Raw genomic sequence first — 14,016 nt, 5'->3', positions numbered from 1 at the left:
CGAGCCGGGCCGGGCCGGGCCGAGCCGGGCTGGATGGGCTGTGAGCAGGGTTTTAGAGGAGCTTTATTGGAGGCGGCCGGTCTTTCATTACTGCCGCTCCCTGCAGAGCTGGCGGCCTTGGCCGCCTTATTACACTTTATTAGAGCAGGAGCGCAGCAGGCGAAATGAAAAGAGCTTCCCAGGAGAAGAGGCGCAGCGTCAGCTCGCCGCAGCTGCTGTCCACCGCTCCACGGCCGGAGGAGGAGGTGAAGGAGGAGGCCTGTCCGCCTCATCATCTCTTCCTGCACCAAAGGAGGCGATGGACTAAGAGGGGGAGCTCGGGGACCCCCACACTTATTACGGAATGTGCTGTTCTATCAGAGTTGCATGATAGAAAGGGTCTCCTTGCCAACGGGGGGCGCTGTGTGTGAATGGCGTGCTCCTCCTTTCGGCGCGTTTGATGCTGTTCTCTTCTGTTCCAGGTCAGAGAACGTCGCCCTGCAGGACACCAACACGGTACCGATCCTCCCCTTCTGAAAAGTCCCGGTGCGGTTCTGACATGACCCTAAATTTGTGACCTCCCGTGTTGAACCGCAGGACTTGGACGAGCTCCTCCGGTCCGTCTGCCAAGCCGACTCCGTTCAGGAGGTCCGGCAGTTTGGTTCTGTTCTCGTCCAGCAGCTCCTGTCGGCCCGGCAACGGCGAAGCGACATCACCGCTCAGGAGATGAAGGCCGTGATGGAGGAAAGAGACAAATCTGTGGTGAAGGTGAGTCCATTCGGCTGATGGACCGTTGCAGTTCTGCATCACAAGCATGAACCGGGTCCACACAGTCGATCTTCAGCTTCTGCTGGAGACCCGGACAGTGGATCTTTCTGACGAAGAACAATACATGTTAGCTCGTGTTCTATGTAGCGCTCATGAAAAAGGGTCTTCCCAATGAAGCAACGATTGACAGGAACTGACCGGATGGAACCATGTGAGCTTATTGGCTCTGGTTTCGCGTGAACACCCCCAACCAGACCTGCTACCATCTCAGAGAAGACTCATGGTTAGGCCTTAGTCACATGCACGCGTACAGGTGCTGCAGGCTAGTTATTCAATCATTCAATCAAGCTTTATTTATACTTTATTGTCATAGATACTATCCATGACCCACACAATGCATACAGACACGAATAAATGACTAAAAGACACGTGTGGCTTGGCTCTGCTGTGAGGAAAGAATAAATCAGGAGTCTGTGATGCCAGGAGGCTCCACTCCACAGCCGTGAGGCTGCAATATTTGGCCCCAGCCGCCCGGCCAAGGCGGGGAAACAACCACCTGTAGGACAAACTACACACAAATTACACTCCTTTCCTCATTTGTAACAGTCAGGCTGCAGCGAGGAGCAATAATCACGTCAACAACACTAACGGACTCCTTCGTTAGGTGAAAAATACTTCACCTTTAGATGATGCATAAGGGTTCAGCAAACCTGTGTACCCGCAGCATACCCATAGAAACAGATGTGCGCACACACTTTCTCTCTACGGGTTAGCCGTTGGTCTGTGATTTCGATATTTCTTACAGATTTGATCATTTTTTAACCGCAAACCGTTCAAATTAAAGGGTAATGGATGAATTCACTTAAGTCAGTGGATTCAAGAACTTTGGAAATGTGGACCGCATTTTTTAACTCTTTCTTTTTATCTGAGATCATCCAGAAGTCTGTCAGGTTCTTTGTGATGGAGAACGACAAAAAACAGCCAAAGAGCAGCGGGTGTGTTTGTCAGTCAGAATCCGGTGATGCAGGTCTGTTCAGGTCAGATCCGAACATGTCGATAGCAGTATGGAATCAGTCACTGCAAGGACCTCGTGCTGCAGACAGGAATGATCTCCTTAATTGAACGCTCCGTGCATATATATGACGGGGAGGCGTCACACGTCTTCGGTTTCACACTTTTTTTCTGTCAGTCGGGTTCATTTCAGCGCTTTTCTCCACTTTGAGCTTTCTCTAGTTTAAATCAGAAAATCTAGAGCTGCCTTCCCCAGCTCTCCTGCCAAGTCGATTATTATCAAAGTTCGCTTCACAGAGTTTATTACCAAAACCTGCAGAGGCTGGATTTATTACCCACAATTCATATATGCTCTCTGTGGGGGTGGGGTAGGTAGAAATCAGTGGAAATGAAAAAAGGAAAAAAAAAAAAAAAAAGATGGAGTTTTGGAAGTACAGTGCGGGTGGGGGGGCTGGGGGGGCGTAAGTCCAATGTTAAGGTGGCTGTGTTCCCAGCATGCACTGCTGCAGGTGGTGGGCTCAGAAGCCCCGCCTCCTCCCGATGTGTCTCAGATGAAGAAAAAGAAGCAGATTATAAAACTTTCATCTTCTTCCTCGCTGTGACTGACGGATGACAGTTACCATGGCAACCAACTTGCTGAGGAAATGCAAACTCTGGAAACCATGGCAACCACTGAATGTAAAAGCAGGCAGCAAAACTGGGCAGGCCTATAAGAAATGGATCAGTTTGATTGTCTCCAACGCGCTCGGCCACATCCCCAAACAAATCGGTAACTTAAATCGATGCCCGGTTGCCACGGCAACGCACAGTTCCTGCATTAACACTCAGTCAACGCAACAAAGCCAAAGTCCTTAAATGAACGCCCAGTCTCTATGTATCAACACCCGGTCACCGCGGTAAAACTCAAATCACAAAATTCACAGCCGGTTACCACGGCAACGCCCGTTCCCTACGTCGATGTGCAGCTGCCACGGCTTCGCTGCCTGATTTAGCATTTTACCTAAGGGCCCGTTCTCAGCAGAACATTAGAACGAAAACATGGAACATAAAATAAAGTTCGGAAACTGGAGTCTTGGAGTATTGCACAGATGATCCAAGCGACTACATTTTGTCTGGTGTCGGACTGGGTCAGCTTCACCGATATTGCACCACTCTGGTGGTTCTACACTTGTTGGTACCACCATCCTCAAGATCCTGGGACGTTAACACCAGAGCATCTTCAAAATGTCCATCTTGAGTTTCACCGAGGACATAAATGCTTGAGGAGCCTTCTGCTTATTGGTGATTGGCTTTTGGTGGTTTGGACCAGAAGGTTCTGCAGGCCGCTGCAGGTTGAGGTTCCGCTTCTGGACACGACGTCACTCTCATGTCTGAACAACCCCAAAAAAGGCAGGCCTTCACCTCGTACCTGAGCCGCCCCCACCCACGTTAACCCCCTCGCTTACCTGCACGCGCGCCATCTTTTAACACCCCTCCCCTCTGCGTTAACACCTCCCCTCCACGGTAACTCCTTAATCCCGCCTCTATGCCGCACGGAAATATGTTTCAAATGCTGCCGTAATCCTTGGAGCAGCAGCACAAGAGGAGGAAGAGCACTCCACGCTGGAGGAGCGCTCTCCTCCCCCCGCCGCTCCAGATCCCTCGCTCCCTCTCCTCATCTCTGAGGGATTAGCTCCCTCAGCAGCCGGGGTTTCTGGGAAATATTAGAAAAGGGGGTGCAGCTCTAGCTTTCTGCGTCTTATTGAGCTGATATCGAGTAATTACAGGTTATTAGAGCTTATCGAAGCTCACCTGCCTCATCTCACACCAGGTCGACGGTTTGATTCCCACAATCTCACAGCCCCTTCAATTACTGCCACACATTTGAGCTCCTCACTCGAGATCACCTGTCGGATTAGACTGAAGAGGACTCGAGTGTTTTTATACACAAGTTAAAGGGTGGAAAAACTCTATGAAGGTAATTAATTACCTGCCGAGGGGAGGAGCTTGTGTGGGAGCTTCACAGGAGGATGCCATTAGATCAGGGGTGTCCAATTCCAGGCCTCAAGGGCCGGTGTCCTATATGTTTTCCAATCAACCGGCCGTTGAAGCTCCTTATTGGCTAAACACACCTGATCCAGGTAATCAGCAGCAGATGAGGCAGGGTTTTCTGGAAAACCAGCAGGTTGCCGGCCCTTGAGGCCTGGATTTGGACACCCTTGCATTAGATTCTTTGGAAAGATTTGAACTCAACAAAACTGGTTACCTGGTTGTAAGTTGATTTTGTTCCCTCTGACCTGGTTCTGGTTCTGTGTCGGCAGTGGAAACGTCTGGAGGAGGAGCTGCTGCAGCAAAGAGAGCAGCTGGCCAGTCAGGTAAGCTCTCCCTCTTTCAAGATGGGATGTAGTGAAAACAGCCTGGTGGGGGCGCTGTTCCCGCTGCACCACTTACCAAACACTAGTCGGCAGGTTTCAGCTTTAATCTTTCACTTTTCCGTCTGATCCAGTTTTGCTTTTTCTCCTTTGTTTATTAAAGAAATTTGCCACTAAAGCTCATTTGAGAGAAAATTATTTTTTTACATATTTTCTCTGCATGAGGCAACGGCAGGGTTTTTGTTTTTTTTGTCTTCCACTTCACAAATCAAGTGTTTTAATGCTTTAATTTATGGGATGGATTCCATCTGGCGTCATGATTTCAGTAGAATCCACGGTATCTCAGTAGAATCTGCAGCTGCGGCTGTTTTTCTGCAGAAATAAATTAGATTTCGTTATTAATGTAGCTCTCCTCTGTGTATCCTCCTGAAGCCTGTTAATTAGGCCACGGGGCTCTGGGGGGGATTACCACCAGGAGAGCCTTTTAATTTTACACAGAAACAGCGGCAGCTGCCGTCAAATTAACGCCAGGCGCTCGCTGAGCCACGCCGGCAGACCAGACCGGCTAAGCGGTCCAGAACCCGAGCAGCCGGATTCTGTAGCCGAGAGGAAACATTGGTGCCTGGTTTCTGTTAAAACCTCAATATCTGAAAATCAACAAATAATTACATTTAATACGTCAATCCTCTAAAGTCGCAAAAACTCTGCATGAAACCCTGCTGAGAAAACAACACAACGCAGTAGGACAACACAACTCGACCGCTGGGCCCCACAGGCTCACGGACCACAGGAGGGCCCTGCACATGCTGGTGTAAGGAGGTAAGGACGACCTAAACTGAAGCGGCCTCCCTTTGGTCCTTCTTTTGAGCTCCTGAAGGGACGTCTGGGAATCCTTGTAGGTAAACTGCAGAGAAATCTCACTACGACGTTTAGTACTTCAGATTTGAGACATGTCACCTCACAATCCGTGCAGCAGAAGCCTTTTATGTTCTGATCATTTTCTAAACTGTAAATTCTCATTGGAATAGTTGGATAATATGTCATGTTATCACTGATCCACCAACACATACAAACACATTTTCCACATTTATTTTACAGACAGTGTTACTAAAGACCCACTTCAGTCATCTTTTTAACTGTTTTAAAAGCGTTTCCGGTGTTCTTTTGATTATAATATGCCATTTTTAGCCTAAATCAATCAAGTAGAAATTCGCCTCCAAGATGTGGGCGGGACTGTTGGAGCAACCCCGCCCCCTCTTCCTCTCCTTGTTTTTTTTGCCACATTCTTTTTATTGAATTTTCAAAGTCATAAATAAATACAGAAACACAATTTACAATTATAAATTTCACTCGAGTCAGCCATTACAAAAATTGCAACTTTATCAACAGTTTTTAGGTAATGCTTTCTCTTATTCACAGTCTTATTATAACACCCCCCCCCCCCCCCGCCTCCCCACCCCAAGAACAAGAGTGCCTCTCCTTGGATATTGACAAAATGAAGAATATAAAGTTAACACACTTAAAATTAAGAGAAGAAAAAATAATAAATAAAAATTAAAAAACAAAGGTTCCTCTCCTTGTTGCTGAGAGTTCAGGGCAGGGAGCTTGTGCCTCGCCCAGCATATTTTCACAAGAACATATTAAAAACACCATTTTCATCGGAGTTGGTCATCAAAGTATTTTAGGTGTTGGGTGTAAAGGCAGTTATTACAGGTGTTTTAGATTTCACTAGTTATTTTTAATGTATTGACAAAAGGTGGTTTTACAGTTTAAAACACGTTATTGCTAGATTGATGTTATTTATGCTAATGGAAGTACAAAAGAGGTGAGTAAAGCAGGTGTAAACCAGGTGTTAATACAGTTTGAGGAGCATGTGTTAATACAGGTGTAATACCAGGTATTAATGCTGGTGTAACACCAGGTGTTAATACAGGTGTAACACCAGGTGTTAATGCTGGTGTAATACCAGGTATTAATGCTGGTGTAACACCAGGTGTTAATACAGGTGTAACACCGGGTGTCAATACTGGTGTAACCAAAGGTATAAATGCAGTTTGAGTAGCATGTGTTAATACAGGTGTAACACCAGGTGTTTATACAGGTGGTAACACCAGAGGTAATACAGGTGTAATAAAAGGTGAAAAACCAGGTGTTAATACAGTTGTAACAAAAGATGTTAATGCAGTTTCAGTAGCATGTGTTAATACAGGTGTAACACCAGGTGTTAAAACAGGTGTAACACCAGGTGTTAAAACAGGTGTAACACCATGTGTTAAAACAGGTGTAACACCAGGTGTTAATACAGGTGTAACACCAGGTGTTAATACAGGTGTAACACCTGGTGTTAAAACAGGTGTAACACCAGGTGTTAAAACAGGTGTAACACCATGTGTTAAAACAGGTGTAACACCAGGTGTTAAAACAGGTGTAACACCAGGTGTTAAAACAGGTGTAACACCAGGTGTTAAAACAGGTGTAACACCAGGTGTTAATACAGTTGTAACAAAAGATGTTAATGCAGTTTCAGTAGCATGTTTTAATACAGGTGTAACACCAGGTGTTAAAACAGGTGTAACACCAGGTGTTAATACAGGTGTAACACCAGGTGTTATTACAGATGTAACACCAGGTGTTAAAACAGGTGTAACACCAGGTGTTTATACAGGTGGTAACACCAGGTGTTTATACAGGTGGTAACACCAGGTGTTAAAACAGGTGTAACACCAGGTGTTAATACAGGTGTAACACCAGGTGTTAAAACAGGTGTAACACCAGGTGTTAATACAGGTGTAAAAACAGGTGTTGTATTAAAGCGCCATAACAAGTTAACACTGGTAACAGGTGTCAATACAAGTGTAATATCAGAAGATATTACATGTGTAACTGAAAGTATTAATGCCGGGCTAAATACAAATATAATAGAGGGTACTGTTGTTAATGTTGGTGTTGGTGTTAGGGCATGTAAGTAATTAGATTATTTTTCGAATATAATCTAGACATAATACAGCTGTAACTACAGGTATTATGTAATTGAGTATAATGACAGCTGCTTTTATAGGGGTAATTATAGATCCTGCAGTGACTGTTATCATAGATGGTAATGCACGTGTAGTTCCTCACGTTAACAGTGCAATTATCAGGCACAGGTGTACTTCTCAGGTGAGAACCGTGAACTGATCAAGTTCTGACTTCTGCTTACATTTTAAAAACAGCAGAAGACGATGGAGTGTCCTCCCCTCTCCTGTTTTCCTCCTCTGCCCACCTCAGGTCCTCATGTGAAAGGTCAGGGCAGTTTTCTCCCACCGACTCCCCGGTCCTCCTCTCCTTATTAAGACTCCTCTCATTCACCCCCTCTTCATATTAAAAGTCCAGGCGTTGTAGTTTTCTTCCCTCCTCCCCTTGTCCTTCCTACTACGATTGACCTTAACTCCTCATGCTAAAGGTCAGCTCGGTGGCGCCCCCGCCTGCTCGTCACCTCATTTGGAAATGACTGATTAATAAGCCGGGCAGCTCTTTTGAAGCGTCTCCTCCGGCCCGGCTGGAGAAGACACATATTGACTCTCTGGGTTTGCTTTCTCTTTTGATGTCTCACTTTAAACTCTAGGACCTTGAGAGCTTTAATTAGAAAAGAGGAGGAGGAGGTCAGGATCCGGCCTGTAATCCCCGCTGGAGTCGGCCTCCTCACAGTTCACCCAAACTCACGGGGAGACGCAGAGCACGCTGTCAGCTCCTGCATCAGAATGAGGGCGCCGTGTGTGTGAAAGGAGGGGCTGCATATGTTAGCAGACTCGTCATAATCGCACTCGATGACCGTCAGGACTTCACACGGGCCGCATCCGTCACGGGTCAGCGACTGAGCGAGCTGGGTCACTGCAGACGGAAAACGGACGTTTCCCAGAACTTTTATTAAACTGAGCATTAAATGCTGTAATAGGATGTTTAAGACATGATCCAAGAACCATCACCGGTTCTGGTTCCTAAAAAGAACGTCTAGCTTTTATTGTATTTGAGATGAAAGCCTAGTGGCAGAAGAACCAGGCAGCGCCCGTGTAGAACCCACAGAACCAATCAGCCGCTGTTACTGTTCGCTAAAAATCCGGAGCGTTGATCTGGACAGGTGATCTGTCAGCGTTTTCTGAAAGCTTGACAGCAGAAACATGGAGCTGGGTTTACAGACGACATGCTCAGGTGGAACCCATCTCCTGCAGCATCAGGTCTGTCTTGTTGTTTACCGTCTTCTGGTTCCTCCTGACATTCAAACACCCCCTGGTCATTTATTTATAGAGAAAGGGGCATTGGATAGGAAAGACCATAGAAACCAGATGTAACTATGTCAGATTTTAACCCAACTTCCATCTGCAGTCGCCTGGCAGGTCGATGTTTCAGAAATGAAACATATTTTAAGAGATAGACAACAAGAACATAAAATGCAAATACAGTAATGCAAAACGTTTATAATATTTGAAAGTCAGTGTCTGTTAAGTCGTAAAGTTTTCTGATTCCTGGTCATTTGTGATGACACGTTTGAGATTCCTGACGCCAAGATGACCAAATGCTTCAGGACGTCGACCACGAGGAGGTGTCTGACCCGTGTTTGCGTCTGCAGGAGGAGCTTCTGCGGCTGCAGCTGGAAAGAGACGCCGCCGTGGAGGAGAAACATCGGCTGGAGGCGGAGATCCGGGAGCTGCGAGCCAACCACAGGTCAGCGCTGCCTCGGCGTTCCCTCCCTCCGTCTGACCGAGTCGTCATGGAAACACCAGTTCTTAGTTACCGGTTCTGGCACTGCGACTTTTCCCGACTCGCGTGGCAGAACCGTCGCTCAGCACAGTTCGGACCTCCCGAAGAGGCCCGAGTCCAGTTCAGCTTCCAGAGGAACGAGGCAGAATAAAGATGAGCGAGATGTGAGCGAGCGCCGAACTGTGAGCTTCCATGAAAGGTGGGGATTGATGCTGAACGCCTGCAGGCACAGGTGCCCGGCTGCAGAGCCCCCCCCCCCCCCCCCCCCCCCCCCCCCCGCTTCAGGCTTCAAACTCTATTCTCATCCGGCAGATTCTAATCTGTAAGACAGGTTTCTTTGGGTCCACGTCTCGCTTTTTAAGAACTCAGTTTCAGTTCATCGCCGACGCAAAAGCAGCCAAGGTGGACATGAGGCACGTGGGTGGGAGGAGCTTCATCTGCATCAGCGCCCGATTAGCAGAACATGCCTGTTTTCATATTCTTAGCAGAACATGCATACAGTTTCTTTTCTTCCCTCCCGAAATTGTTTCTGCTGCTAAATCTTTTTCCCATCTGCTCCGATGGAAAACTCTGCCAACAGGAAGAGTCTGTTTTCTGAGGGAAGCTGCTAATGAGCTTTCTGAAGCCGTTTAATGCCCAGTAAGACTCCAAATCTAGACAGATTTGAGTGTTAAAATTCAGGGGAAAAAAGAAGAAAACGTCAGTGAGGAACATGGACTCCCTCCCCCAAAATAAGATCCCGTCTCTGATAAGACACAGACATGTTAACGCGCTTGTTAGATCATCTTATCTGGAGTTCAGGTCTCCTTTCATCGTGTCACAAAGGAGGCAAACTTTTCCCCCCATTTATTCTCAGGAGAAACCAGCAACAGAAAAAATCAGGCGAACTCGGCTCATCTTTGTCAGCTCAGAGTTTATCAGGGAAATCTCTTCTCCTGTCTTTGTTTTTGAACCTCTTGAACTTTAATCCAGACTGGATGTAAATACAAAAATGTCAGGCTTCCTGATTCCTCTTTTCTTTTTTTTCCTTGTCCTGTCCAACAGCTGAGCAGATCAGAGCTGAAGGCCTCTTGTGTTGGACAGATTTACTGTTGTAATTAATGTTTATGGATCTTCAGAGAAAGAAGTGTATTTGAGGCTGAGCTTTATTAAGTCATCTTGAGGAAGGACTTGAACTAAACCAAGTATGTGAAAAGCTACAGCAGTGATCCTTTTCCTGGACAGGATGAAAGTTTTTGATAAAATCATATCGCCACATCAAGACATCATCAGCCCCTGACGGATTATCGCTCTGTAAATGGTTCCAAAACCTAATCTAGAATCAGAAAATGGTTCTAAAACCTTATTTAGAATCAGAAAATGGTTCTAAAACCTTATTTAGAATCAGAAAATGGTTCTAAAACCTTATTTAGAATCAGAAAATGGTTCTAAACCCTAATCTAGAATCAGAAAATGGTTCCAAAACTTTATCTAAAATCAGGAAATGGTTCCAAAACGTATCTAGAATCAGAAAATGTTTCCAAAACCGTATCTAGAATCGTTTATCTTTTTAAATTTGGTGTAAAACCTGACAGAGATTTAAGTTCAGCAGAATAGAGCTGCACAAGCAGATTTAGTTCTAGCAATCGGAGCTGCCACTCTGTGAATGAGGCTGTTCTGGATCATTGAGCTCAGTGGCTTTTTAAATGGTTCTTCTAGAGAACCTTGGCAGCAGTAACTACATTAAAACACTGTTCTGCGCTCTCCTGGCGGATCAGACACCGCTGGTTGACGTTTCAGTGAAGCTTTCTCTTCCTTTCTTAGGCTTCAGGATCCCGGCTGCCCCTCTTCGCCTACTGAAGCTCCACCCCTCCTGCTCCAGCTGCAGCAGCTTTCCAAAGAGAAGCAGAATGTGGAGGCGGAGCTACAACGTTGCCAAAAGGCGGAGTTAGAAGCCTGCGAGAGGGTCCGAAGGTGGGTTTCTAACTGAGACTTTTTTTTACAAAGAGAACTTTTCTGTGCAATACCAAAAAAAGACAACAATCCAACACATGAGTAGACGACAATAATAAATAAAAGCACATCAACAATGGTCATAACTTCCTGTGAGCTCATATCCTCTGAGGATCTGTATCAAAACAAATTTCCGTCCAGGAATTCAGACAGACCTTCAGTCTTCATGTAGTTGGTTGTTCTGATGGATCGTCTTCTCTTTTAAAGGAAGAAGTCTAGATGTTTGCTTAGATGGACCAAAGTGAATCTCTGTCATTTTTATGAGTCAATGTGAAGCTAAACGGCTAAGAGCCCCCAGACCCGACATCTGAAAGTCTTCTGTCTTCTCTTGATTCTCAGTCTGAGTTCCAGGTTGTGTGTGCAGCGTCTCTGATCCTGAATGTTTCTGCTGGAGAATTACCCAGAAGGACGGATTCTGGTGTGAGATGGATCTCCTTCTCTAACTTCTGAATATGTCTTCCCCCACCTTTGACTTTCTTCATTTGGCCTCGCTTCCATGGCCTGCAGGGTTGTGTTGCTCATGGCCCGTGTCAGCGCTGGGTATTAAACCCCTGACCCTTTGTCGTGATGTGACCGCTGACCTCCTTTTGGGTCACAGCAGGTCCACTCTAGCAGTTCAACTCTATGTCTTCTAAGGCCCAGAGTGTGAACAACTGGCTGACGACCTGGTGAAATCAGTAAATGTGTCTGCTGTGCTGCTTAGAAAGAGCAGCAGCTCTGGATTTAGTGAGGTGCTTAGGAAGAGTGAAGGATGTCCTGGAATGTGAGGAGCTTCAGCTGCAGACTCCAGGAGGAAAGCCTGCGTGGTCCAAGCGCCTTTGATCCTCTCAGAACCACCGCCCTCGTCTGCAGCAGCCATGGCCGAGGCGTTCAAAGACCGCTTAAGCATGTGGGACTTAGGAGCTTTGCCGTGATGATTCATATTCAGCAGACAGCAGAGCGAGCCGCCGAGCTGATCAGAAAGAATTAATCCATCAGATTTGGACTGGTGCAGAACCACGGCGTGACTTCTTCTGCTGCTCCTCTCCTCATCAGCCTGAAGACGAGGGGATGAAATTCGTGATGATAACGGCTTAAGGCGAGCGTCCTCGTCCTCCAGGCACAAACCTGCCGCTCGGCGCTCTCATCACGCTGCCAGCGGGCGGCTGAGAAGAGCCTCGAGCTGAGGAGGCCGTGTTTGCTCTGTGATGAAGGGGAGCTGCTCATTACCGAGACGGGGTCCGTGTGAGAGGAAGAGGAGCACAGTGCGGGAAGGTCATCCACTCAAAGACGCCGCTGCTCCACTCTCGGACCTCTGAGAACATCTGAACCGGCTCCACGTCAGCAAAGATCTCCAGAGGCGTTTCAGCAGAAACACAAACGTGAAATGAGGACAAACTCCTAAAATTTTGTTCAACTCTAAAAATGCAAACTTCACATGTAGTCATGGAGACAGAAATGTTGAATTGTCTTCAGGTTCTCTTGTTTTGTTTTAACCCTACAGATCCGAACTTTTTACAGGGTTTTACAGTCAATTGGACATTTGTTTGTGTGTTTATTTTGGGTAGCAGCAATTAACAGCATCCAAAATTAATACAATAATTCCAAGAAATAAAAAAAAAACTGCCAATTTTGAGCCTGTGGGTTCTCCAGGGTTAGATTTTGGGTCAAAAATAACTTTAATTTTTCAAAAATCCAGCTCCTCCCTTTCTATTTTCATGCATAACGTCATTGAAATTTGAAGTGAATTCTGAACCCCTGATTGGAGAAAATGTGAGATTGTAATATCCCACTTTGGCCACAGGGGGGCAGTACTTAAGCACTCTGTAGGGTTGGTTGGTTGTTGCTTTAGAACCTGAAGGACAGGGACTCTAAACAACTATTTCCTTCCAAGGTTGGAGCGACTGGTGGAGGTGTTGAGAAGAAAGGTGGGAACGGGAAGTCTGCGGGCCGTCACCTGACCTTCACCTGACCTCACCTGACCTTCACCTGCACCTGCGTTTTCATCTTAGCTGGAATCGTGGCAAACATCTGCCAGTTCTGCCGTCACAGTGAGAGGGCCACTCACCTGTGCTAACCTGAAATGTTCACACCATCTTCACCTGTGTTGTACCTGCCCTTCTCTGACCTCACCTCGCTCCACCTGAAGTGCTGACTGAGGTGAAGCAGACTTTTTTTGTGTTGCTCCGCCTGTTCTGTGTTTCTTCATAAATGTGGAATAAATGGATCAGATCCAGCTGTCGGTGTCTGTAGTCCGAGCGCAGCTTCACCTGTGGAGGTGGGAGGACGGGCGGGGTCAGACGGGTCAAACATGAGCAGGCGTGGTGCTGCTTCTGCTCGCTCTGCGGCGTCGGAACTCTTCTGCACCTTCATCGTCTGTTCTGAGGAAGAACCCTCCTCCTCCTCGTCGGCCTGAAGCTCTACAGCTCCTCTGTTGATTTAAGGTTCATGTCTCCTGCCTGAAACAGAAGCGCTGCTCACTTTAATTTCGGAGGATCGCTGTGACAAATGAGACTCCGTGTTCCCTAAAAACTTCCAATTAAAGTTTGACTTTGAAGTCTCGCAGCTCGGCTGTCAGGTGACCTTCAGCCGCTCTCCTCAGGTCCACCTGCGGACCAGCTGGATGCCGACAGCGGGGGGCGTCGACGGCCCAGCCAGGTGAGAAGACTCCTGACTTACAGGAACCCCCGCCTGTAACCAGGTATGAACTGTAAAGAATGACCGTTGGTCCTGCGGGGGCTCAAACGGTTGGCAGATGCTGACGGATGTTTTGTCTGCTGGGAGAGGAAGTCATGTGATCGTCGTGGTCATAGTTTTTCAGGTTTAGAAACAAACCAGAACTTCTTACAAAGGGCAGGGGGAAAAACAGCCAATCCCAGCAAACCAGGGCTTTAATGAAGACATGCACAGGGTTTCCCTCTGTTATCTAAAGGGGCGTTCCCACCCACCTCTGCTGGTTACCGTGGAGACAGCAGATCACTTGTGGTCGACTTGGGTGTCCCAGTCTTAATCCGGCTGCCGTTAATCTGCTTGTTCTCAAGAAAGACTCAGTTTGTTGGAGCTCCAACTTCTGACGCCACCTGTGAGTCTGTGAGAGTGTGTCTGTGTGTGTTTGTGTCTGTGTGTGTGTTAGTGTGGAAGTGTATTTCTAGTCTGAGTGTTTGTATGTTGTTGCTTCACGCACTTCCCTGGCAGAGCT

The 14,016-nt window shown here is 46.9% G+C and overlaps 1 protein-coding gene across 5 annotated transcripts in view; it reads left to right on the top strand.

Moving 5' to 3' along the window:
• mipol1 (mirror-image polydactyly 1) overlaps nucleotides 1-13,053 on the top strand; it is a 31,077-nt gene extending 18,024 nt beyond the window's left edge. For 4 of the 5 annotated variants that reach the window (XM_020699801.3, XM_078941158.1, XM_078941160.1 and 1 more), the window contains 6 exons: nucleotides 462-495; nucleotides 577-747; nucleotides 4,059-4,112; nucleotides 8,716-8,810; nucleotides 10,650-10,799; nucleotides 12,712-13,053. In XM_020699801.3, the coding sequence (XP_020555460.1) occupies nucleotides 462-495; nucleotides 577-747; nucleotides 4,059-4,112; nucleotides 8,716-8,810; nucleotides 10,650-10,799; nucleotides 12,712-12,778 (571 nt within the window). In that variant the 3' untranslated portion in view covers nucleotides 12,779-13,053. Of the gene's footprint in view, nucleotides 1-461; nucleotides 496-576; nucleotides 748-4,058; nucleotides 4,113-7,321; nucleotides 7,392-8,715; nucleotides 8,811-10,649; nucleotides 10,800-12,711 lie in introns of all 5 variants that reach the window. The other variant, XR_013653271.1, reaches the window with a different exon arrangement.
• Nucleotides 13,054-14,016: the final 963 nt, after the last annotated feature.

This window comes from Oryzias latipes, chromosome 22 (assembly GCF_053564925.1).
Source record: "Oryzias latipes strain Hd-rR chromosome 22, Olatipes_Hd-rR_3.1".
NCBI lineage: Eukaryota > Metazoa > Chordata > Actinopteri > Beloniformes > Adrianichthyidae > Oryzias > Oryzias latipes.
The sequence above is the reverse complement of the archived record's forward strand: the minus strand, read 5'-3'. Positions and strand labels throughout refer to the sequence as shown.